The sequence below is a fragment of the Passer montanus genome, unplaced genomic scaffold, assembly GCF_014805655.1.
Source record: "Passer montanus isolate IOZ18808 unplaced genomic scaffold, ASM1480565v1 scaffold25, whole genome shotgun sequence".
Classification (NCBI taxonomy): Eukaryota; Metazoa; Chordata; class Aves; order Passeriformes; family Passeridae; genus Passer; species Passer montanus.
In genome coordinates this window covers 7430953-7454909 of record NW_024367149.1, presented here as the reverse complement: position 1 = coordinate 7454909, position 23957 = coordinate 7430953, and the positions used below count along the sequence as shown (strand labels likewise).

At 41.4% G+C, this 23957-nt stretch overlaps 1 protein-coding gene across 1 annotated transcript in view; it reads left to right on the top strand.

Moving 5' to 3' along the window:
* The first annotated feature begins 99 nt into the window (after positions 1 to 99).
* SLC1A7 (solute carrier family 1 member 7) overlaps positions 100 to 23957 on the top strand; it is a 46072-nt gene continuing 22214 nt past the window's right edge. Inside the window, exons 1-3 of the mRNA XM_039711584.1 lie at positions 100 to 240; positions 1309 to 1388; positions 14468 to 14683. Coding sequence (XP_039567518.1) covers positions 100 to 240; positions 1309 to 1388; positions 14468 to 14683 — 437 coding nt within the window. The remainder of the gene's footprint in view (positions 241 to 1308; positions 1389 to 14467; positions 14684 to 23957) is intronic.

Sequence of the window (23957 nt, the reverse complement as noted above, 5' to 3'; positions counted from 1 at the left end):
GATCTGTACAGAGCCAGATCTGTGCACCCGGACAGGAGCAGCCCGTGAATTCTCTCCCCATGGGATGCTGATTCTTCTGCAAAGAGCAGGCAGGACAGCATGGCCGGGGCCCTGGACGCAATCCTCGCTCGGATCAAAGATGTTTGCAAGAGGAATGGGCTGCTCATCCTCTCCGTGCTGTCCGTCACCATCGGCTGCCTCCTGGGATTCTTCCTGAGGACCAGGCGCCTCTCCCAGCAGGTAAGAGCAGCTCACAGCAAGTCCCTGCAGAGGAAATGCCAGACTTACATAACAAAAGACATGTGCACCTTGGGGAACTTCAGGGTGGGCTTTGGAAGGTAAAAGTCACATGTATGTGTTCATTAAAATGGTTTGATTTCATCTGTTTGTCAGTCTATGCTGTTCTTTGGGTCTTTTCACACATTCTCAAACAGGTTAGCAAGGGGTTCTGGTGTCTCAGGCTCCTGGGAAGCGTAGCAGGAGCACAGCAGAATGTTGCAGGTATGGATAATAATAGTGGGCATTTAAGCTAGGTGAAATGTAGCATTTCATATAGGCCTGCAGAAACTGGGAGTGCAATATATTGCATTTTATACTATTTTGGAACACATACAGCTAAAGAAAACACTGGGAATATTTTTCAGCATCAGATGCACAGGGGTGCAGATGTTTATATTCCACTAATGGTGTTTCATATTAATAAATTTGAGATTTCCCATCATTAGCAGAACATGTTATTGAAGTCACTTGGGGAATTCTCCCCCAGCATACTTCAACTAAGCCCTTTGCTGGTGCTCATTTCTGCTGTCTCAGTCAGACAGACTAGACAGCAACATGCATTGATAAATGCACTGTTTGAGCACAAAATAGAAATCTGTTAAAAATACGGCATTTAGTAAATGCAACTAAATTAAATCAATTCTGGCCTCTGCTACTGCAAGCCACTGACTGTCTGAACATTGTTTATGTCCAAACCATAGCTTCAAACACACCTAGAAAACAGACAAAATAAGAATGGAGAGATTATTCAGGGCAACTGGTTAACAGCGGTCTCCAAGAGATGGCACATTTCATTTTTGTCTTCCTTTGTAAAGGAATGAGCAATTCAGTGTGTTTATTGAATAAGAGCACATTATGTAATCTAATTAATTTAAAAATTACCTTTTCAAGCCTGCTATCTTTGCCATCTTGTCTTTGCACCAAAGGTGCAGATTCTAGCAATGTTATCTGACCCACAGCTCTGGCAGCACTCGTGAGGACAGTCAGTCTTTAGCTCAAAACAATAAGCATCTCTCCATGTATTTCCAGGAAATTAGTTACTTCCAGTTTCCTGGTGAGTTACTGATGAGGATGCTGAAAATGCTGATTCTCCCTCTGGTTGTCTCAAGGTAAGTGAAGACAATTATTATTCCAGTAACTTTTGAGGTTTCCTAAATGAGATTTGTCATCACAATGGTTTAGTAGGTGACAGTGACAGAGGCATCGGTGCTGCTACACATTCATATTTACAGTGGAGCCATAAACATGTATTTAAGTTGATAGAATAATTTCTGCCATACACTATTTCTGCCTCATATAGGTACCAATTGCTTTAAAATTAATGTGTTGGGGGTTTTTGTTTTCTTTTTCCCCGTAATGGGAGGACTTTTCCCTTCAAGCTACTTAGAAGTTAAATACATGGAATAAATAACCCACCTTATCAAAAAGCCTTCCTTAAATCTAAACAATTAAAATAATACACTATACAAATATGATGAAAAGCACAGTTAATTTGTAGTGTCCTGCAGTATTCTGAGGTGTGCTGTATGTGTTTATAGCATGATAAATACTGAAAAAACCCTGTGTCTCCAGTGAACTAATAATACATAGCTGTCTTTGGCTGGAAGTGAAAGTGATTTCTTCATTTGTTAAAGATAGACCCTTTAGTGGTGGCACTTTATCAGTGGCAGAATTAATGCTCTCAGTGCTGGTTCTGACTGGTGCATGGCAGCTGCCTTTGCAGTGGGAGGTGTAACTCAGGGCAGGCTTTTTTCAGCCTTCCCACTGACTGCAGTCCCAAAAACACAGCAGCTGGATGGCCAAAAACTCTCTCATGTGCTGAGGCTGAGAGGTTATTAAAGAGATGGAAGGTAACAAAGCTAACTTTACCAGAGCTGAGGAAAAATTACTGCAATATTTGGTTCCACTTTTGGAACCTAATTCATCCATCAAGACCTCATCTTCCACTTTGAGAAAAAAACAAGTTTCTAGTCTTCAGATCGCTGACAATTGCTGAAAATGAACATGATTAACGGCACTAATTTTATTTTTAAATCATCTACCCTGACATCTTCCTTCTCATGGTTTTTCACAGAACAAAGCTGAGTCAGGTGCTTTGTGCATGAAACTGGTTTTATAACCACAGACTCACACCGGGTCCTGGCCCAGGCATCTAGAGAACACCAAGACAAAACATGTAAGGAGATTGTTTTGAGAAGTGAAAGGAGATTTTTCCAAAGAAAACAAGAGTCTTACATGAGGAAGTGACATAGTAAGGAGGAGAGAAAAGGGTTGGAGCAGATTTACATGTCCTTCCCTAAAATGTGTAGCTCTTTAGATCCTCTAGTATATTTAGAGATGTTGGGAAGAGCAGCAGCAGTAGGAAAGAGCTGCTCTGGCACAACTGTGAAGTTGCCTGGGGTGTGACAGCTCTGAGCCTCACTGTCACAGCAGCTGCACTGTGTCCTCTGAGGTGGAGAGAACCTTTACAAACCTCAGAGAGGTTCCATTACCCTTGCAAGTGTGAGTCCAACTCCCTGTATAACAAACCAGCAGTGCCTGCTAGTACAAACTGAAATGGCAGGGTTTGCAAGGAAAGAACACTCCAGATATAACAACATTCTTGTACAGTCTGGGCATTTTTGGCTGGTTGTCTTTTGGGTTTTTTTAATAACAAGCACAGTGTTTTCCACACATGTATTTCATAAAATCAGTAAACCAGTAATCTGTATTTTTACCAATCTGCATGCACATTTAAACTACATTTCTTTGTGGATTTGGAATATCCTCAGCCTGTTCTGCCAGAGCACTGGCATTTAAATTATCTTTTAAATTACTCTCTAGTATTGTTTACAAAAGCCAGGAGCACGGCACCATAAAAAGAATTCTAAATATTGCTCCTAGCTGAAATTAATGCAAGTATTTTTTTGAACACACAAGTAAAGAAATTGCTTGTAAAGAAAAGGAGAGGTGATAAAGGAAGATTAAAAGAGAGACTTAGTTCAAACTATCCTGTTTCCAAGTCCAGAACTTATTTGAAGGCTTTAAGCAGAAGTAAAAAGTGGCAACTGGATATGTCAGAAGATTGACAATAGATTAGAAAATCTTGTATTTACAGACCACCAGCAGAAATCTAGCCTTAAACAGAAATGGCTGAAAATTTGTATTCCCCCTCTTGACCTGATTGTTAGAGAGTTAAAACAGAACTTTGCAGATTGTATTCATTAGGAATGAGAAAATTATGATACAGTCAGGTATCTCTGAATGATGTTTATTTTAAAAGTTCCTTGGATGCAGAGGAAATCTGTCAAACAACAAGAGATCATTTCTTCAAAGTACAGTTTCTTGATTTCCTGAACTTTGTTCCTGCTCCTGGAACTGCTCTATCCCAGAGCTCCTGTACCTATTTCTGATGTCTCCTGTCATCTGTGGTCTCACAGACAGAGAAAATCTTTTCCCACAGACAGAAAAATCTTGGAAAAGCAACCATTACCCATTAGCCTGTCAGTCTGAGCCCTGCATGAGCTTTTGTTTTTGTTGAGACATGGACCTTCATTAAGGGTGGGGGTTGAAATTATTTCAGCTATCTAGTTACATAAACAAGCTTCATAGCACCATAGAAAAACTCTGAAATAAGTATGTATTTACTGCACCCATGCTCTGCCTGAGATTTAGCCCTGCTCATACCTGTCAGTATCCACTGTGTGTAGAGTTTGCTCTTCTCACCTGTGAGAACAGGTGAGACAACATAATACTTCTCTTGGTAAGATAATTACAAATAGTTGACAGTTCGTGTCTGCCCAAGGGATACTCAGTAGTGGAACCTTACAAGACCAAATTTTAGAGCCTGTAGTTACTAGATGCACACTGCTTACTTTACGTGTAAACACAGGATACTGCTGTTAGACCTGGGAATGGAAATATTACGAGAGCTCGGAGAGAATAGGAGCCAAATCTGAATTTGTAGTTACACATTTAGACACTGTCCAAGCTCTTACTGCAGTCGGACTGAGAGATGTCCTCAACAAGCCTGAAAGATCAGCTGCAGAAGCTCTGAAGTTCCCCGATTCTCTCTGGGACAGAGGCTTCGATCCTCATCTGACAGGGACAATGCAAACAGTGTATTTTCCTCCCTCTACGCAAAACGTTTCAGCCTTCAACAGATCTCAGGTTTTCCAGCAGACACGCGCACGGCTGCCCGTGCATCCTGCCCTGAAGCTCTGTTTATCAGACCCCTCGGGCAGGTCCCGCTGCCCCGGTTTGTTCAAAGCCCTTTCCTTGTCCCTCCGGCATTCCCGGCGCGGCCGGAGGCTCGGGCTGGGACAGCCTGCAGTGCACCGTGCGGCCACCGGGCGGCTCTGCCGGGACACCGAGCCCGCGCCTCCTCCCGCATCCCGGGACTGCCGGTACCACTGCCCGGCTCCCGCATCCCGGGACTGCCGGTACCACTGCCCGTGTTCCCGCATCCCGGGACTGCCGCTGCCACTGCCCGGCTCCCGCATCCCGGGACTGCCGGTACCACTGCCCGTGTTCCCGCATCCCGGGACTGCCGCTGCCACTGCCCGGCTCCCGCATCCCGGGACTGCCGGTACCACTGCCCGTGTTCCCGCATCCCGGGACTGCCGGTACCACTGCCCGTGTTCCCGCATCCCGGGACTGCCGGTGCCACTTCCTATCCAGAAAATAACAAACCTTCCACTTTCTTTCACTGTGGTTAGTTACAAACTTCCCCAGACACACACGCATACGGGATTCCTTCACCTGTTCCCAGGACCAGCTGATGGGCAGAGATACCTGTGCATCACTTGAGTTTCTCAGCTTCCTAAATGTTCGAAGTAATCAATTCTGATGTCAATGTTTTTGTGCTCCGCATGATACAAAAGACTGGGAAAGGAACAAAGATTCAACTTTCCCTTTAATATCTTCTCACATCTGCTAAAGGCAATACAAACCCTCTGACCTGCTCCTGTCTGTGCCAGCTGCAGCATTTGTGAAGTTGCACAGCCCTTTCAGGAACACGACCCTCTCTGAATCACTGTCATTAGTAAGGGCTCTCAGTGTCAGACTGCACAAGCCTTGGTCGGTCAGAAAAGCAGGCTAAAGCCAGAGTTACACAGGTTGGCACCAGCTGCACATACTGAGTTCTCTCTGTCCTATGTGTCTACTCATATCTGTAATAGAATTTGCATCCTTTATTCCAGCAGCCTCCTTGTTTATATGATTAAGCTATTATCTGGAAAGAGATACAGGGCCAAGTTTTCTGTGATTAGCAGTTAGCAGTGAGAGTGTTGTGGAAAAGAATTGTCAGGGCACAGTCAAACTGTTTAGCTGTTGTAACAGCCTGGTTACCCCAGCGAATATTCCCTTTGGAAAAACAAGTTTCATTTTTTAAGCTTAGGAAGATAATTACATTTTGTATTTATTTACCACCAACCATTTTCTAGATGTTTAAGAAATATTCAGTAGCAGAGATTTGATCCTTTTCCATGAGCAGATACTGTTAAAGAAATATTATTCCCTTTATAGTCAAAATAAAAGAACTGATTTGACCTGTATTTTTTAAATTATAGAGCTTGTTCCTCTGGGTATTTTGCACTTGGTACAAACAAGTGTATGCTAATAAAATTTCATATTTATTTGAAAGCCCATTTGGGGGTAGTAATAAATATTAGTTACTATTGTAGTTTTGTTGATGAATTAAATACAATAGTCTAAATATAGGACTGTCTTTCTTTAAAGGGATTCCTGTCTATAATGCCATCAGTTCTGGTAATCCTTCATCCTTCTGCTCACATTCCCGAGTTGGTGATTCTTACTCATGCTCTTAAAGCCTAGTATTTAATTAGAAACTTCTCTTTTTAGTACCCTTTCCCCCATATTTTTCCCCAGCTCTCTGAACACACTGGCATTTGAACATCTCACCAATGGCAAGTATTGTTCATTGTGTTTTAATGGAACTCTGACATTGTTTGGCTGTATGGGGCCATACCAATTGACCACTGGCCTGGGTAGGTTGTGTTGGGCATTGTTTGCTTGCTCTCAGCTGCAGATGAAACTGGCACTAAACCTCACACTGGAGATTGTTCCTCTGTTTTGCTACTTAAGATCACCATTTGCTAGGGATGAAAAGTTTGACCCAAACTCTCCAAGACCTGCACTGCAATTAACAAATTAAACCTTTTACTATTAATATAAACCACTGTCTGATAAAATCACTGTAATATCCATTCAGAAGGAAAACAGATGTCCAAAAGGCTATGAATTTTTTTTTTCTGTTTATGGTTATATTTAAATAAAGAGGACAACCAAAATTAAGTCGCTCATTAATAGTGCATTTTACGTGAATGAGAATTCTTCTAATACAACCCTGGTACTAAGAGGTATTTTCCTTGTCCTGACACATAATTTACCTGCAGACCAAAGGAGAAAGGGTGGATAACAGAAGGTCCTGGTCAGCCTGGGCTTGGTGTTTTCTGCTGTGTATGTGTTAAACTCTTCCCCTTAATACCAGCTGCTCTGTTCTTATCCTTGTGCCACTGCCAGCAGGGGTGTATTTAAAACACAAGCAGATGTGGCACCTGGGGACATGGTTTAGTGGGACTTGGCAGTGCTGGGGGAAGGAACAGTTGGGGTTAAAGATCTTAGATGTCTTTTCCAACCTAAAAAATGCTATGGTTCTACAATCAAGTGCAATCAAATTTATGTGCTGTATTACCTAGTGAGGTGCTGAGGAGCAGCTGCAAAGTGCTGCCTCTGGCTCTCTGAAGAGCCTGCTCAGAAAAATGTTCCATGAAGTACCAAGGCAGAAGTTTTTTCCATAGAATGAAATTATTTTGGGAACACAGGGCTTGTTCTTTTCACATTATTGGACTGTGGACTTTTCCCTCTGTTTCACCTCTACTGGCATTCCCAGCAGGGGAGGGTAAACCTTCTGTGGGGTGTGTGTGGGGAAACCTGTGGGGGACCTGAATGACACCATAAAGTGCAGAGAGTCCCATTTCTGCACTACCTGTCACGTGTAACACTGTAATGTGAATAATAACAAAAGTACATTTCACCCCAGTGAGAACAGGAGGTTAGCTCTTTCCTAGGATATATCATCTCAAGTCTTTATTGTGGAGAAAAGTGTAGAGAAGTGAGTTTTAAGAAGATGACTAGAGGGAATAAATATATTTCTTTTTAGAGTGAAAAGCAAAACTACTTGGATGAAACTGAAAGATAAGAATTACCCAAGGGTAAGAAGAAGCAGTCAGAAAGCAATCTCACTTGACACCATTACACTATTTTCAATTCTCCACATTGCTATTATATTGCAGAACTGGTGTCAGATTACCCCAAAAGTCATCATTTGAGATGGCTTCAGCTGGTAAAGGAAAGTTTTTATCCCTCCTCCATGCCTGAGACACCTTCAGAAGTTTCTCCACATTATCATCTGGAATATTTTCCATGCCATTAGCTGTGTTTAGGAATGCTAAGTCTAATGATCAGATCCAATACTGTTTTCTTTTGTTTGTGCAACCCAGAGGTCCAGCCTGTTTCAGTGAAAAATGACATGTTGCAATTACACATCATAATGACAAAATTGGACCAACCCAGTAGAAATTATTTAGGGAGTGTCAGCAGGGATCTAGTGACATGCAAGAGGAATCTGTGGTCACAGAGTGAATGGGTGTGGAAAGCACTGAAAGGATTACAAATGGGGGATGAACTGTTTGCGACCTGGCAGAATTTTTCTGTAGTCCTCTGAGAGCTCTAAAATACTTAGTGTCTCACAAAGGAATGGGAATGACATGTGGAGCTCGAGGGGCTGGCTGGATTCTCTCTGTTTTCTTAGACAAAAAACAGTTGAATAAATCTGACATTTGTTTATAACCCAAATTTGTGTTTCAAATCCTTTTGCTTTTTGCTTAATCTAAAAATGCTTCAAAGAACTGACAGAAGAGTATTAATAAGATTCTTGGCTCCTTCCACCATGTGAAGCTGCACATCCACATTTAATAGATCATTTGGGTTTGTTTGCATCCTGACCTTTGAATCTAGGAAACACCTTTTTTAAAATCAGAACAGTTGAAATCAACAAGCCAAGCTGAATTCTGCATGAGCTACACTGCAATGCCCTTTGTCAGTCAGTGACCAGAGTTTGCTGCTCATCCCTTCCAGAGCTCACAGATGTATCACCTCACATATGCAGGTGACAGAAAGCCACTGACATCAGCCTTCACTGTGTGCTGTACAAAGTCCTGCCTGGTTTATTTTAGTCCATAAAAGCAGATTTCTTATTACACAAGAAATAGAAAATAAAATGCATCATGTGAATTCCTGGCAGGATTTTTGCTGTGTGTGTCAATTTGTCATTAAGAGTTACAAGTGTTAGATTTTAAAGAAGATATCAAAATTTTGGGTACAAAATAAAAACCTTACTATTTTATAAAGCAACTTAAGAAACCAATTCTCAAAATTATGCATGTTATGATGCATTAGAAATGCATACTGGTTTCTTTCCTAGCTGCCTAGCTGTAAAATTAAACATAATCACTGCTAACAGTGTACTGATCTTCTGACATGTTTTTGTTGCTTTTGCTGCTTGAAGACTGAAAGCCAGATTTTCCATCATGCCTGACACCTTTGAGCTTCCACTGTGTTTGGTAAAATAGCTACATACTGGGGCTCTGAAAAGTGAATGCACATTTCAAGTGCTATTCAGAGCTGATAATCCAACCATTCTGAAACTGCTGCACCAGTCCTGTTTGTAGTACTGCTACCACTTTCTGCATTTTTTTTTCTGAGCTTAGACATGATTTCATTTATATCAAGATGTCTAAACTTTAAAAAAGCTGTTTACTATTACTGGATGTGCACAGGAGATGAACCTCAGCAGCCCCTTGGACCTTCAGGAGGGTTCGAGACCTGTCAACTCCTTTGAAAATCAGGCTGTAATACTACGACATTTTTAGTAACACAAGACATTGGGGATCATTGCACTGGCCACAGTGACTGAGATAGTCTCTTAGCTGTGTTCAGATCAGCAGAAGGCTGCAGCACACCAGTAGTGTGCAAAACTGTGACACAACCCTGTCAGTTTGGGAGAGCACAGGGCAGGGTGAAGCAGCCAGGGCTGGGCTGTGATCTTCCCACCACTACCACTGCCCTTGCTCTGTTGCAGCCATGGCAGGGTCTTCCTCTGTAGGTGGTTTTCATATTAGAAGAAAGCAAAATAATATCCTGAAAAGAAAAAGTGTTTCTGATCCCTTTCTCACTGAAATAATTTTAACTACAGTAGAGAACGAGCAAATCAAGCATTAAACTATAAAAAGAGCCAGAGAAAGTTTCTTATCTCTTTCTTTCATAACTGTAGAGTTTAATTTTCTCTGTTGCAAACATTATTCTGAAAATGGTGCCTCCATGGAAGTGAATCAGCCTTTTCTGAAAGCACAGATAGCTGGGCACAGATAAGGAAAAGTGTGATGGTTCACTGCAAAACAGAGATCACCTCAGGCAGATTTTTTTTCACTGTAAGCAGTTTGTCTTCATTTAAAAGTGCCTTAATTTCTCTGTTTCCGAGTCTCTAAAATGGAGATACTGCCTTCCTGCATTAGAGGGGGCTCCACTGGTGAAGCACTTTGAGATGATTAAATGCACATTATTATCATGTTGAGACTTGAAGGCACTGACCTTGACAAAAAGGTGAGTGCCAGCCTGGCTGCATGATCAAGCAGCATTAGTGAAGGCAGCACTTCCCTCTCATGGTGCTCAACTGGAATATAATCATCTCTAATGTAATGGTGGAGGCACTTCCCAGCCTCACTGGCAGAACTTGCTCAGGAAGGTCTTTTCCACAGCATGCAATTACAAAATGAGAATGGGAGGGAGGGAATGGGATGAATGAAAGCAAACATCATTCTAGGAACAACTGTTGGTGGTTAATACTTGACCATTACTTCTTGACAGGATTAATGTCCTTCTAATCACACTAATCCCTTCTGATAACTTTATCCATAATCCATCTATTTCAAAGCAACATCCAGATGGCTTCTGGTGGAGAGGAAGACAAAATAAACATGCAGAATGGGGTCTTAGCAGCAGCTTCTTGTATTTTCCCTTTCTGGGGATACAGGGTTTGATCTTGAGACAGGACAAAAAATGTGCTTTCATCAGACAGCAAGAGAAAAACCTAGAAACTACAAAGTTCTATTTTTATTTGTAAATAAAATACTTGATGCTTATCTGTGACAGCCAGAACAAGCCTAGAGGTGCTCAAAAGGGTTTAGCTACTTGTTTGCATGGGACTAATTAGATTTCCAAGATATTGGAAAGAATTCCCTTCTTCTTTACGTCAAAAATTCTATTTTAGTCTTGGGGGTTTTACACGGATTTCCCTCAAAGCAGACATGAAACTTAGTACTTGGTTCTTTGGTTCATACAATTACAAATACTTTAAACTATGTAGAAACTGACTTTACCTTTTTAATTAGTCACATATAATTCCTAGAATTGAAGATGTCTTCTTCTTCCCTTTAGGACTGACAGGTTTTTTTCTATACAAGCTAAGAAATGGTGTCTGAACATTAAATTAAAATTTTGTGGATTATTTTCCCAGACTGATAAAGGAGTGAAATGTACAGTAATTATTTAGAAAAGCTACAGATTGCTTTTTTATTGTCTTAATCCTGTTTTGTCCATTTGGCAAACATTAAAACATGCTATAGAAAAAGCTACACATGAATCATATGTGTGGAAGCTACTTAACTACACAGTTGCTCAAATTATTTCAATCTATGAATCAAATATCTGCGCTGTTCTTCCAAGGCCAACCAAATTCTGAGCTTTGACAGAAATTAAAGGTACACTGCTTTCCATTCCAGTGTGTTTCATGAGAGTCTAGCAGTGGAAACCACGAGAATAGCTTTTCTCTGGTTTAGAAGAATCTTGGAAAACTCTTCAGGAAGTTTTTATGTAGCCAAGAGTGTCTGATGAAAATTAGACTTTGAGGGAGGACCTGAGCATGATCCAGTGATCTTAGTTTAAACCAGCTGGAAGCTTATTCCTCCTGCCCCCTGCTCCCTAGGAAGTAAGAAGAGTACTCGTTCTTGTCACCCTTTGGCTACATTGTGTTAGAACTCTAGAGATCACCAGTAATAAACTCCTTGATGTGACTGTGTATTACTTGCTTTTACAGTAACTGTGATAACCTCTATGTCTCTTAATCTCTGTGTCTTTTGTCCCATTCCTTCTGATATCAAACACATGAAGTCAAACAAAAATTAGTGAATGAGTGATTACTGTCTCATTCTAATTCCAGGCACTTTTTTCTGAAATGATTCTGAGCTATTGCCTAAAATGACCACTGTTACTCCCCAGCCTTTGGAGAACTGGTTCCAGTGGTCCCTTCCTGAGCACTGCAGGCCATGGAGAACAGAGGATTTTGACTGAGCCCAGACCTCTGTTCATGCTTCTGTCACATCCCAGTTACCCCATTGCACCTCCATAGTTAATTACTTTTGATAACTTTCTCATCACAGCATGAACTAAGCATGACTTTATCTGGTGACAGGATAATCTCATTACAGATGATGATCTTGTTAATGAATATCCCCAAGACAGAGAAATCTCATTATTAGCCCCCTTCAGGATTTGCCACCTAGGAGGCAAGGTAAGATTAGATTCCAGCTGAAAAACATCCTCCCAAATCCTAAGGCCCTGCATCTTGAGACTGAGGTAACAACCCTAAACTCACCTGAACCACTGGACATATTTAATTAGGATTTTTGTCCTAAGTACTTCTGGAAATCCTTCTCAGGTGAGCAATCAAGACAGGGCTCATCCCTTGTTGTTCTGTAGAACCAGCACAGCCCAGAGGCATCAAGGACAACAGGAACAGTGGTGGCTTCCCCACAGTGACAGTGGCTCCAGGGCAGCACCAGGGAGGGAAGGGGAGTGAATTCTCCATCTCCTTGGCAGTGCCCTCTGCCTAAAAGTTACAGCTCTGCTCTACAGACAGCCCTTAATGCCTCTGGTGTCACCCGCATAATGTAGCTATAAAGAACCCTGGAAATTGTTACCATGAAAAACATACAACTGGTTAAAAATCAACCTGATTCTCATTTTTCTTTATTTTCCCCCTGGGAATGCAGGGGTGGAACAGTGCTGTACTCGAGTACAATACAGGTATCTACTTTGTGCAGAAATGAGCTGTCAGACTGGCTCAATGGCCTGTGGAACCTCAGCCTGAGAGAAGAGTTCAGTCCTAAAAACCTAATAACAACACAGGGTTTTCTAACTGAAAACTGTCACATTAATTTGAGATAAATATATTTAACTGTTTTACTTAAAAAATGTTTTAGAATATTTACTCTTCTGCATGAACTCATCCAAGGGAAATGTCAAGGAACAAAGTAGCATTCCTACACAGTAGGAATGCAGTAGTATTTTCAAAATACAGTAGTATTTTCAATATGCAGTGCTGTGTTTGCACACAGTGCTTTGCAGACACACAGAAAGGTGGGATTTTTATCAAATCCACTGATAAATAAAAGCAAAGGACAATGGTTACAAGAGTGAGAGTTGCTGAGATGCTAATTTTCTAAATTATCCAAACTCCAGTGCACCCTTGCTCCTACAGTGTTAACAAAACCATGCTAGATGAGAGATTGGCAATGCAGAAAAGCAATACATTTTCTTAATTAATCTAGTGGATAGCTGGAACCTGAACACTAAATCCACCCATTTGGTTTCATTAAATCTGCTATAAAGGTTAAGCTGCACTTTAGCATTGGCTCTAGACAACCTCTCTCAGCAGTGTGAGGTGAAGGAGATTTCATTCAAGGAGGTGCAGCTTAGGAAATATTTTTGAGAACAGACAGGTCTGTTTTGATGAGAAAGCTGGACACACCTAATAATAAATGTGGTATTTTCTTTCACCTGTACTTTTCCTGAGACGTATGCTTTGGAGAGTTCACAGAGAATTATCCAAAAGGAAATCTCAATTTAAAGCCCCAAACCACACTGCTGTCAGTGGAAAATCAAATCCCAGACTTAGGTCACTTGGAAACTGCATCAGGGTCTATGTCAGAGCAGCCTAAAGAAATCTCAAGGGCCAAAGAGAGCCCTGTTTAATCTGTCTGTACAAGAGGAGCTCAGGGGGAGCTAAATCTCATGGTAGAGAATTGTGTGGCTTGGCACAGGCAAACTGTACAAGCAAGATGGACACTGGTGATGCTCTGGCAGTGCTGGGCAGGGAGAAGAGGTGATGGAAAGGAAAGATTCTGATGGGTCCCTTCCAACTCAGCATATTCCATGATTATATGACTCTGTTGTTCCCTGATGGAAAGGCTGAAGTGATCACAGCATGCTCTGCCCCCAGCTGGGCAGCCACACTTCCCATGGAGGTGTTTCCCCTGGATCCCATCCACTGTCCCCATTTAGACTGGAGGCACACTGAATTACAGTCTGCTCCCAATGTGCTCCCTGGCAAAGCAAAAATATATTTAATTCCTTTAAAAAGAAAAAACTTATTATTTTTGCTAAAGAATGGACTATATGACAAAAATTAGTGGTCCCTGGCAAAGCAAAAATATATTTAATTCCTTTAAAAAGAAAAAAACTTATTATTTTTGTTAAAGAATGAACTATGTGACAAAATTGCCCTTTAGTGTTTTTAATTTTAAAATTGTGTCCCCACTTCACACAGGAAGGGCTGAGTGATTTTCTTCAGAGGTCCATTCAAACTTGTTTTAATTTTAAAATTGTGTCCCCACTTCAACAGGAAGGGTTGATTAGATTTTCTTCAGAGGTCCATTCAAACCTGAATTCTATTATTCTGTAAAAGTATGTGTCCAGTATGACACACAGAGTTTTAATAACTATTGCCATTGCTCCTGTGAACTGAGCCATCCCATGTGTAACTTGTGTAAAACTGTCCCTGGAATTTCAGGGAAGAGTCAGTAGGATTCAGTCCCCACATGTGCAGCCTGAGCTTGCAAGTTCCTTCCAGTAAGCAGGATCTGACCTGGCACTTGGAAAATGCCCCTTCAGACACAGAGACTACAGCTGCAGTGTTACTGGCAAGCTCACTGAAACACTGAAATGCAGAATCGTGTGTCAGAGAAGCAGGCAGGATGGAATAATTCAGAAATTAGGCTTTCAGCTGCATTAATGTAATGGAAAATAACGTTCATTTAAATACAATTTGTGCTGTGTTTTCTTCCCACAGCTTGATGTCTGGGCTGGCAGCCCTGGATGCCAAGACTTCCAGTCGCTTGGGAATCATAACTGTCACTTACTACCTGTGGACAACCTTTGTGGCTGTGGTTGTGGGAATAATTATGGTGTCCATTATCCACCCTGGTGGAGCAGCCCAGAAGGAGAGCACTGAGGAGGGTGGAAAGCCCATCATGAGCTCTGCAGATGCACTGCTGGACTTAATCCGGTAACAACATCCATTCTTTGTGCTTTCTGAAGGCAGCATTTTGTACAGAGCTGCAGGAGGAACTGTGGCCTGAGCCTCAGTTCTGAATCTAAGGACAAATATTTTGTTGAGACTGAGAAAAAAGTAAGTTTCAGAAGATAAATCTGAAGTTATCAGATGTTTATACTGGCTGCTTCTTGTAAAATTTAAATGAATGGCCACCAGCCAACAACAATGGAGCAGGTCTTTTATACCCCACAGGACTCCATATATGCAGCCTGTGGACCTCACCATCAAATCCATTATTAGGGTCAAGGGAGTATTAAAATTGAATGTTAGTTTAAATAGGCAAATAGTTGCAATAGGCAAAACCTTAAATAAAGGGGTAAAACACATATTTTTCAGAAAATAATTCTTAAAAATGCTGTTACAGCTGTTCATGCCAATTTGCAGATAAAGGACACAATTAGAAAGACTACTGTTTTGTATTTTTTTTCTGCTTTGGGATCTTTTTCTTATTTGTTTTATTTTGTTTGGCAAAAGACACAATTGTCCTTTTAGAGCAGCATTATGGCACTGCTGGAATTTGATGGCCTTGCCTGAAATCCCTTCTTGTCCTAGTATTTCAGGTGCTAGTGGGATTAGTTTGTTGACTGAACATATTCTGTGCCTCAGATTTATTTTGCTCATGCAGAAAGACCAAGTTTTGCCTTTGTTTGGTAGTTCCTCAAGTTGCTGATCTCATCAGTCAAGGGATTTCAGGCCAAGTGTGTATCCATACCACAGAGAATTCTCTTTGGAGTTCAACTTACTGAAATTAAAAATGGTTCACAGTTTGCCTTTCAAAAACCCAAATTCCTGACCCTAACAGCATGTCAGCACACAAAGTACTTTAATTAGACTTACTTGGACTTCAAATCAGAAGGATCTGGAAGAGAAGCCTACAAAAGACCCTTCTTTTCTCCTCCAGGTTGCATTTGCCCAGGCCACCTGTACTTTATCAATGTCTTGGTGAGAATGGGCCAAATTATTTCAGTCATGGAGCAGCAGCAGAGAACAATCTCTTTTGTAGCTTCTCACAAAACCACCACCTTTGTGTGCACTGGAAGGTACCCATCTGTATCTCTCCAGTGACTTTGCCATGAGGGATGGATGTGCACTGGAATTCCCACATCTGTTTGTGACATGGGGTTAAGTCACGTTCTTCTGTTTCTGCTGCACAAAGGACTGGAATTCCTACACCAAGAGCAAGTTACAGGAGCTCTGAATTCCTCAGTATGACAGAGTAGCATAAGAAGTAAAAGAGAATCTAAGAAAAATGTGACCTTAGTGATTGTGTTCACAGTGGCAGTGTCTGGGACCATTTCCTAGTGTGCTGAGCTGTCTCTAAGGCCTCGGTCAGAGACACTGGAAGGCACAGTGGGACCCAAAGATACATCCAAATGGACCTTACAGCTCTGTCTGGGAAGGGTCTCCCTCACCACAGGTTCTCATTCCCTTTCTCACATCAGCCCAGCTGCCTTTAGAGGCTCAGAGTAAGCTTGTCATGGAGATGAGTTAGATGGAAAGTAAGCTGGGTATTCAAAATCAAAATTTTCTGTACTATTGTGTTTGCAAGAAAAGACCGAGACCTGAGTTACCACCTCATCTCTTCACTTTAGAGGCTCAGAGTAAGCTTGTCATGGAGATGAGTTAGATGGAAAGTAATCTGGGTATTCAAAATCAAAATGTTCTGTACTATTGTGCTTGCAAGAAAAAACCTGAGTTACCATCTCATCTCTGCCTGGCTACTCCCTGTACACCAGGGCTGTTGTGGAGAGGTTTGGGAACACTTTATTCCTCTGAGCCTCACTGCAGGTCAAAAAACATGTCCTGATCTAAATATTTGCAAGTATCTTCTATAATTTCACTTTTCTACAAACATTTACCCAGGCAAATCATAATAGCATGTGTGCACATTTCAGGTATTCAAGTTTCCAAGCAGCCATGTGTTTCTAGTCTGCAAAATTTTAAATTCTTCACTGGTTTGGGCAGGTGTCAACAATGACAAGGTCAACAAGCCCCTCACATGACCAAAGGTTAAAGAGAGAGAATCCAGTCTCAGGAGCTTAAATGGAGCTCAGTCTCCTTTTGCTGTGCTCAGCAGCAGCCACAGCTGCAAGCCTTCTATCCTGAGAGCACAAGTGAATGGTTTTTATTCCTCTGCTCCAGAAATAAGCACACTTACTAAGTAAATAAATAAATAATAACAACAGAACTGTGGGGAATGGGCTTCCAGCCTAGGCAAACACTATGGGTGAAATTCTGGCTCTGCTGCAGTCAGTTGCAAGACTCTTAAATATCTGTGTGGAAGTCTGGATTAAATGTAATGATGTGTCTGCTGGTTTGAGCTAGAAAAGCTGATCCTTTAGCTCAATGATAAATCACTTCCATTCACAGCTGGAAACCATCTTTTCCAGCCCAGATTGGCTTATCTTCTCAATTCATTAATTTCCTCTCCATTTATCAATTGCATATGTGCCCAGAAGTTTACACAGGAAACATCTGGTATTCTGCAAATGAAGAATGCTAAATGTACAAGTGAAGAGATGATATATGTTACATTATTGTGGGGTTTATTTTAGAAGCATGAATCTTGGCATGGAGATGCATGTATTCACCCTCATTGATTTCAGATTTGAAGCCACTTTGAAATGATGAAAAACATTTTTATTTCTTGTGATGTTAGAGATGACATTGTCAAGTTTAGAACTTTTGGCAGGAAAGATGTTGCTAGAAACTGAGTCATGAATTTTTGTGTGAGATTTTTGCTTTTAGTAGTGGTTTTAATTAGAAATTAAAGAATATACTGAATCAGCAAAAAATTAAACCAAAAACTAGTGCAGACCCTCATGGTTATCCTAAACACTTGCAACGCTAATCAATAACCACATAATTATTATTTTGAATTATTTTGTAGACAGTGTTTCCCCTGTATATTTGTCTATTATGTAAAAAAAAAAAAGGTCAAACAAACAAAAACCCCAAACAACAATGATTTGGTGAGGAGATAATAATTCTGCATAATTCTGAAATGGCTCTAAACCTCACATCAGCCAGGAAATACATAATGTCATCAACATCCTGAATTTCATCCACGGTTCAAACATTTTTTTTTGCCACTCTGAACAGCTGTACTTGAACATTTTCCTTTCTAAAGAGAACCCCAGGGATTGGGAACGAGAATGTTCTGCTGCCTGTGGAAGATGCCCATTCCAGCAGGAGGTTCCTGTGCAGGAACCTCCCCTTGCAGAACCTCCTCTCTGCTGGATCTGGACAAGGACAAGCTCAGGAGGCAGCTGTGACTGAAGCTGTGCCGGAGATGCTCTTCTCAAGATGCATCTCTCTTTAGCCACCACTTTACTGCTCCACTGAGACAGATGTACAAATGTGCCCTCATTTTATTCAAAGTTTCTGCTGCAAGCACTGCAAGGCCTATGAAAGTATATTTTCTTCCATTTAAAGCTCTATATAATCCTCAGGCTAAGGCTCATGTTGTCTTAAAGCACCTGGTGCTTTATGAGTTTTTATGGATTCATTCTCATGATGTGCAATACCTCTGTGAGGTAGGCAAGGATCATTTTCCTTTCTTAAAACTAGAGAACCAAAACACATGGAAAAGAAATAACTTCACTGAGGATTGTTCAGAAAATTCTGTTGGGCCAGAAGAAATATTCCCAGCTCATACAAGAGCTGGTAGGGTTCTTGCAGGAATGTGGCTTTGGGGCATCTCAATAGCAGTTAATCAAGAAACATCTCTGCCTTCTTCCTCTGGAAATTACTGGAATTAACTTTATACTTTGCAAAAATAAGAGTGACATTTTAATGAGTTAAAGAAACTAAGGAAGGCAAGATACAATTTTTTTAAAGTAATCCAGCTTTTGAGTGTTATATTCAAAAGGACAACAAGGGACAGACTTACAGCAATAGTGTTCCATTTAAAATATTAGGTTTACTTTTGTAGCATAATCACCTGACTAGGAAAATAGAAAAGGCCTATAATTTGAGGACAAACATTTGCAAAACTCGTTCTGTGAGCCAGGAGGACACTGTTGACATTAGCAGTTAATATTTCCATGACATCTGTTTCCTTTGATTTAGAAGGGGAGATTCTGCTGCGACTGAAATCATGCCACCTGCACTTCCCACCAAGGGAAATAAAATTCGGCTTACGAAATAAAACAAACAAGCAAAGTCCCAGCCAAAGTGGGTTTCCCCTCCTGTTTTAGATCAGGCTGAATACAGATTTGGGCACCAGCAGCTGCAGGGTTCATATACATTATTGGTTTTTCTCAAGTCTAACATGACAGAGTGGCATTGTAAACTTATTCAGCTAAAAAGCCCCAAACAAACCAATTCAGTGAAGGCAGACAGGATCAAATCACACCTCGACCCATGACAAATAAATTTGTGCATTTCTGAAGTTTATTGGAGGGAGAAATCAGAGCATTTTACCACTGAAAATTCAGGATTGCATCAAATTTAATAGCAGGTACCCAGAAAATGAATTTGGCTTAACCAAGAGAGGCTTTATTTTTATACCAGTAAGAGTTAGAAGAGGATATAAACACTGTAGAGGATTTAGGTTTTCATGGGGAATCCTGAGCACTCTTTAAAATCACTTCCTTTCCCTTTTTTCAAGCTAAGGGCTATATTCTATATTATTGAAATTGTGTTTCTTGAAAATAGGGCAGGAAAAACTCAGGATCTATTTTAGTGTGGAAAAAGTCCAGGCTGTGCAGAACCAGGAATCACACCTTTAGAAGTTTACAACTGAATGCTGAATTGTTTGTAGACACAGTAATATATTTTAGAGTGCATTAAATGATCCAGCTTTAAACTATGAAAGAACTTTTGAAAATAAGTATGCTGTACATTAACTTCTCTTTTGCCAAAAGCTACTGTGTACTGTGATAGAAGTATTTATCTGTCTCCTATGGCAAAGCACCATTTTTTACTCTTTTCAGACTGCCAGGTTGTTTTCATCTCACAAAACCAGCCTTATGCCAGAAATGTTCTGCCCTGGGACCAGGTCTTTGCTTCTGGTTAATTTTTAAGAGTTTGATCTCCACAGGAGCCCCAACCTTAAGTAATTACAAATAACTCTCAACCCTCTAACTGTGTGGTCTCTATTTGGCACAAAATTAATCCAACATGGAATAAAGATAATTCCACAATGAAAACCACCCTGAGGAGATGGGCTATGAAGCAAATCCTGCTCTCTGGTCAGGAGGCTTTAGTCACAAAGGGGGAGGTGCACAGAGACCTGGAATTAAAAGTGCACTAGAAAAGCTTTGACCTTGCAGGGGAATTTGTTGTCCATGCTCCTGACAATTGGTCTGGACACCCCTCCCAGTGTCAACACACACTTTTTATGGAATAACTTGCCTTGCTGGAACCACAGTAGAAATATGTTGGGCCTGTTGTGTTACCTTTGATATAATTCAGCCTTTTTGAGATGCCCAAAGCTGTGATGTACTTGTGCTTCCACTGTCAGAGAGCCACAGCCTTGCTGGGCTTTGTCAGGACCTTTTCTTTCAGAGGAAGCAGGGTAAGAGAGTTCAGATCCCTTCCTGGAACTGAAATCCTTGCAGCCCTCAGGACAGATAAAAAGTCCACATTTGACAAAATGATTCCATAGTGTGAGTTCTGCTCTGATCTTTGGAAAAAACCAAAGCAAGACGAAGTAACTTACACCCAATTAGTGATTTTTGCCTTCTGTAAGTACTTTTTATCCCAATAATGAGGATTTTAATGCCTCATTAATTCTGCAAAAGCTTTCTTTGGTCCTTTCAGCAGGAGGTAGTATGACTGATACTGAGAAATTAGATGAGGCACCAGAGGTGACTACTAATGTGCAAGATGGTTTCTCACATGGCCCCTGCCAGAGGTTGGGTTTTTTTGTCTTTCTGGTAATTTTGCCCTTGCTTTCAGCAGTGCAAACCCTGCTGGAGCCCCTGGCACCAGCAGGAAGGTATCAGATGTATGACTAAGGACAGGATTTGTAGCTCATGTGTAACAGTAGGGAGGAGTCTACACAGCTGATGATGAATTCATGCAGAGGACATAAAAAGTAAACAAATTCTTGAGATTAAAGTAATGTCACTGAGAATGACCTCAGCCTATAGTAAATAGAAGCTAGAGTGCTGTTCATTCTTGAAAAACTTGGAAACTACAGTTCTCATGTCAAGCCATTCAGGCTCCAGTTTTGCTCTCTGAACCCTTGCTGTATATAGTGACAGGGTAAGGTCTCAAACACGTAAATATTAGAATACTGTCAAATTCCCAGCCTTAAAACAATGTTCTTGCACGCTCAGCTACGCTTGCTCAAATTTGAGAGCAGAGCATCCAAAGCTGCTTTATGCCTAGGGCAAATATAGGCCAATAAATATTATGAGGACACATATGCAGCAAAACCCCCAGTCTGGTGGCTTTAATTCCACAGCGTGGGAGACTGCAGCCAGACTGTCTGGTGTGGCAGGGATTAGGTGCTGATAACATCGAAGTCTGAGAGCAAAACCAGATTGGGGCTGCAGAGCACAGAGTGCCAGAGGGAAGGGGTGCTCTGAGTCAAGGAAACATCTGCTGTACCTGTGGCAGTCCGAGCTAGAGCCGCTGGCCTCATTTCTGACTGGAAGGATCTGCAAAAGCTGAATGCTTTGAGTTAATGACACCGTGGTCAGGACTCAGAATGAGTATTTCAGATATTCAGTAGCATTACTGAAAGCAGAATCTGGCCTGGTATTTCTAACAGAAGTCATCCAGGAGATGTGAAGGAGCTGTCCCAGTGGCTGCAGGCTCACGTTCTCTGGACAGTTCAGTTAACAGCATCACAGTGACACAGTTCAACTGTGCTGCTCTTTGTGCCACTACTGTGGTTCTGAGCCAACCTCCTTCTAAAGAGACAAGAGGGCTCCCACATCCTGGGGGCACTGCTGAAGAACGGCTTCATAACACAATTCAGCTTCCTAAAGCAGCTGAAATTAGGGGAGCAAAATCAATCAACTCTGTTCATTCATAGGTCAGCTGCTGGGAGACAATGGGGAAGGGAAGAGGACCTTCCACTTTTGGAAGATGCTGATTCATCCTGTGTTAATGGGAAGCTGCACCCTCAGACCTGCTGCTCAGACCTGGTGCTGCCTGCACTTTATACAAGTCTTTAGGATTTCCTCAAAATCCATGACTACCGAAGTGCAGAACATATGTTGCCATAGTTGTCTCGTATTACATGTACATACACGTTCCTAATTCATACATCTACATCTGAACCCTCTTATCCCATGCAGAATTAGGGAAGGGCTCCAAAATTTGCTCGTAGAACGCAGCAGGCTGTGCCTCACAGCAGCTGCAGTCAAAGATGGTGATTAGTGGGTCACATGTGGTATGTGCTGCTGTCACAGCAAATGCAGGCCAGGCCTGCCATGCCAGCTGGGCTCAGTAGCTCAGCTCTGTACAAGGTTCACTGAGCTATACTGAAGTTTCATGCACATTCATCCTTTTAGCCTCAGCTGAATACTCCTGCTCTATCTGGCAGAGCTCCTGAGGCAGAAGATGCTCTGGGAAATGTTATTCCTCAGGGCAGACAGTATTTAGTTGTTAATTTTTTATGTAACCAGAAAGCCTATGTCTTCAGTTTCTGTTTTACAACAATATCCTTGTCTGAGATCTAAATTTATCTATTTAAACCAGACTCAGTCACTGTTATGCAGTAGGTTTAATTCCCTACTCTTATGTGAAATTATTTCTGCTAGGAATGCTGCACTGAGCCACTGAGGTTAGACAATGTTGCTTGTGCTAGGGAAATGAATCCCAGATCACGTTAAGTTTCCTACATTGTTATTTTGTGACCTGTGTCTTGTAAGCAAACTGCAAGCAATGCTGCAACTTCAGAAGTATTTTATCTGCTTGGCTTTAACTGAACAAACACAAGAGTATTTATAGGTGCTGACAGTAATGATGAGCTCAGTTTGAATCACTCCTTCCTAGGTGCTGGCAGTGACTTTAATTACATCAGTGATAAATTTACTTTAATTTACATCAGTGATAAACACAGTGCTCAGTAGAGACACAGCCTCACTTTAGGATCTGGGGACCTGATCCATGTGAATACATCTGGATCTCATCCAGAGCTGCAGTAAAGCTCACAGAGGTCTGCAGGGGCCAATCTGGTGGCAGGCTGGGGGCTTGGAACAGAGGTGGGCAGAGATGGACAGGTACAACACTCTGCCATTCACTTTGCTGTATGCTGGGGCAAATGCACGTGTCTGGATGCTGAGCCAGACTGAAGCTCCCACTCTGCAGCATTCCCCAGGACTCAGATTTGGTGGGCAGGAACCCAAAGACCTTGTGAGGATCCAGCCAGCCTCCCCATCCCAGTTCTGTTCTAAAAAGTCAAATCCTCCTTATCACTCTCCCTTCAGTCCCTTGTTCTGAACCATTCCCAGGAGATCCTTGCTAAACACCCAGCTCATGGCTGGCAGTCTCAGTGTGCAGCAAACATACCCCTCAAGCAAGAAGTGTTTCTGAAGAGGCCTGACAGAACCAAGAAACCCTCCCAATCACCTTCCATCTCTAGCTGGCAGTTCAATTATTTCTTCTCATTTTTTTTTATTTTAGTCCATTAAAGTTCTCATTCACCAATTGCTCTCTTAAATGTTTTCAATTAACAAAACTTAATTTTGGCTAATACTGGATTTTCTCAATCCAAGTAAACCAGCTTAAAATAAAAATAAGCCGAGGCTCTGGCAACCACATTCAGGTCATCCTTTCACCAGATAAATTGTGTAATTTTGGTAAGGCTAGTCTCAAAGACTGGATCACAGTGCATAATTTATTAAAAAATATTGGGAGTATTCCAGCATCTAGTATTAAGTGGGTAGTTGTAATTCCTGCAGGATAAAGAATGATAAAGAAACAAAATGCTTTAATCCTTTACAAATTTGTCCAACATTTAATCTAGCTACTAACCATATGATATTTCCTTTCTCAAGCAGTCTTAATTGTTCTTAATTCTACTAATTAGGACTATGAGGGAGAAAGTGGAAGTCATCAGCAATTAAATTCATGTTTCTGTGCAAAGCCACAGCTGGTACGTGAGGTGCATATTCAGAGCTGTGCTGGAATCTCTGTGTGGATCTCTGCTTTCAGAATATTTCACATTCACACAGCAGGTCAGAGCACAACCACCACCCTGAGCACTCCTGTAGCACCTTTCAGCCCAGCAAAACAAAGACAAGTTAATATTAATGAAGCCTTT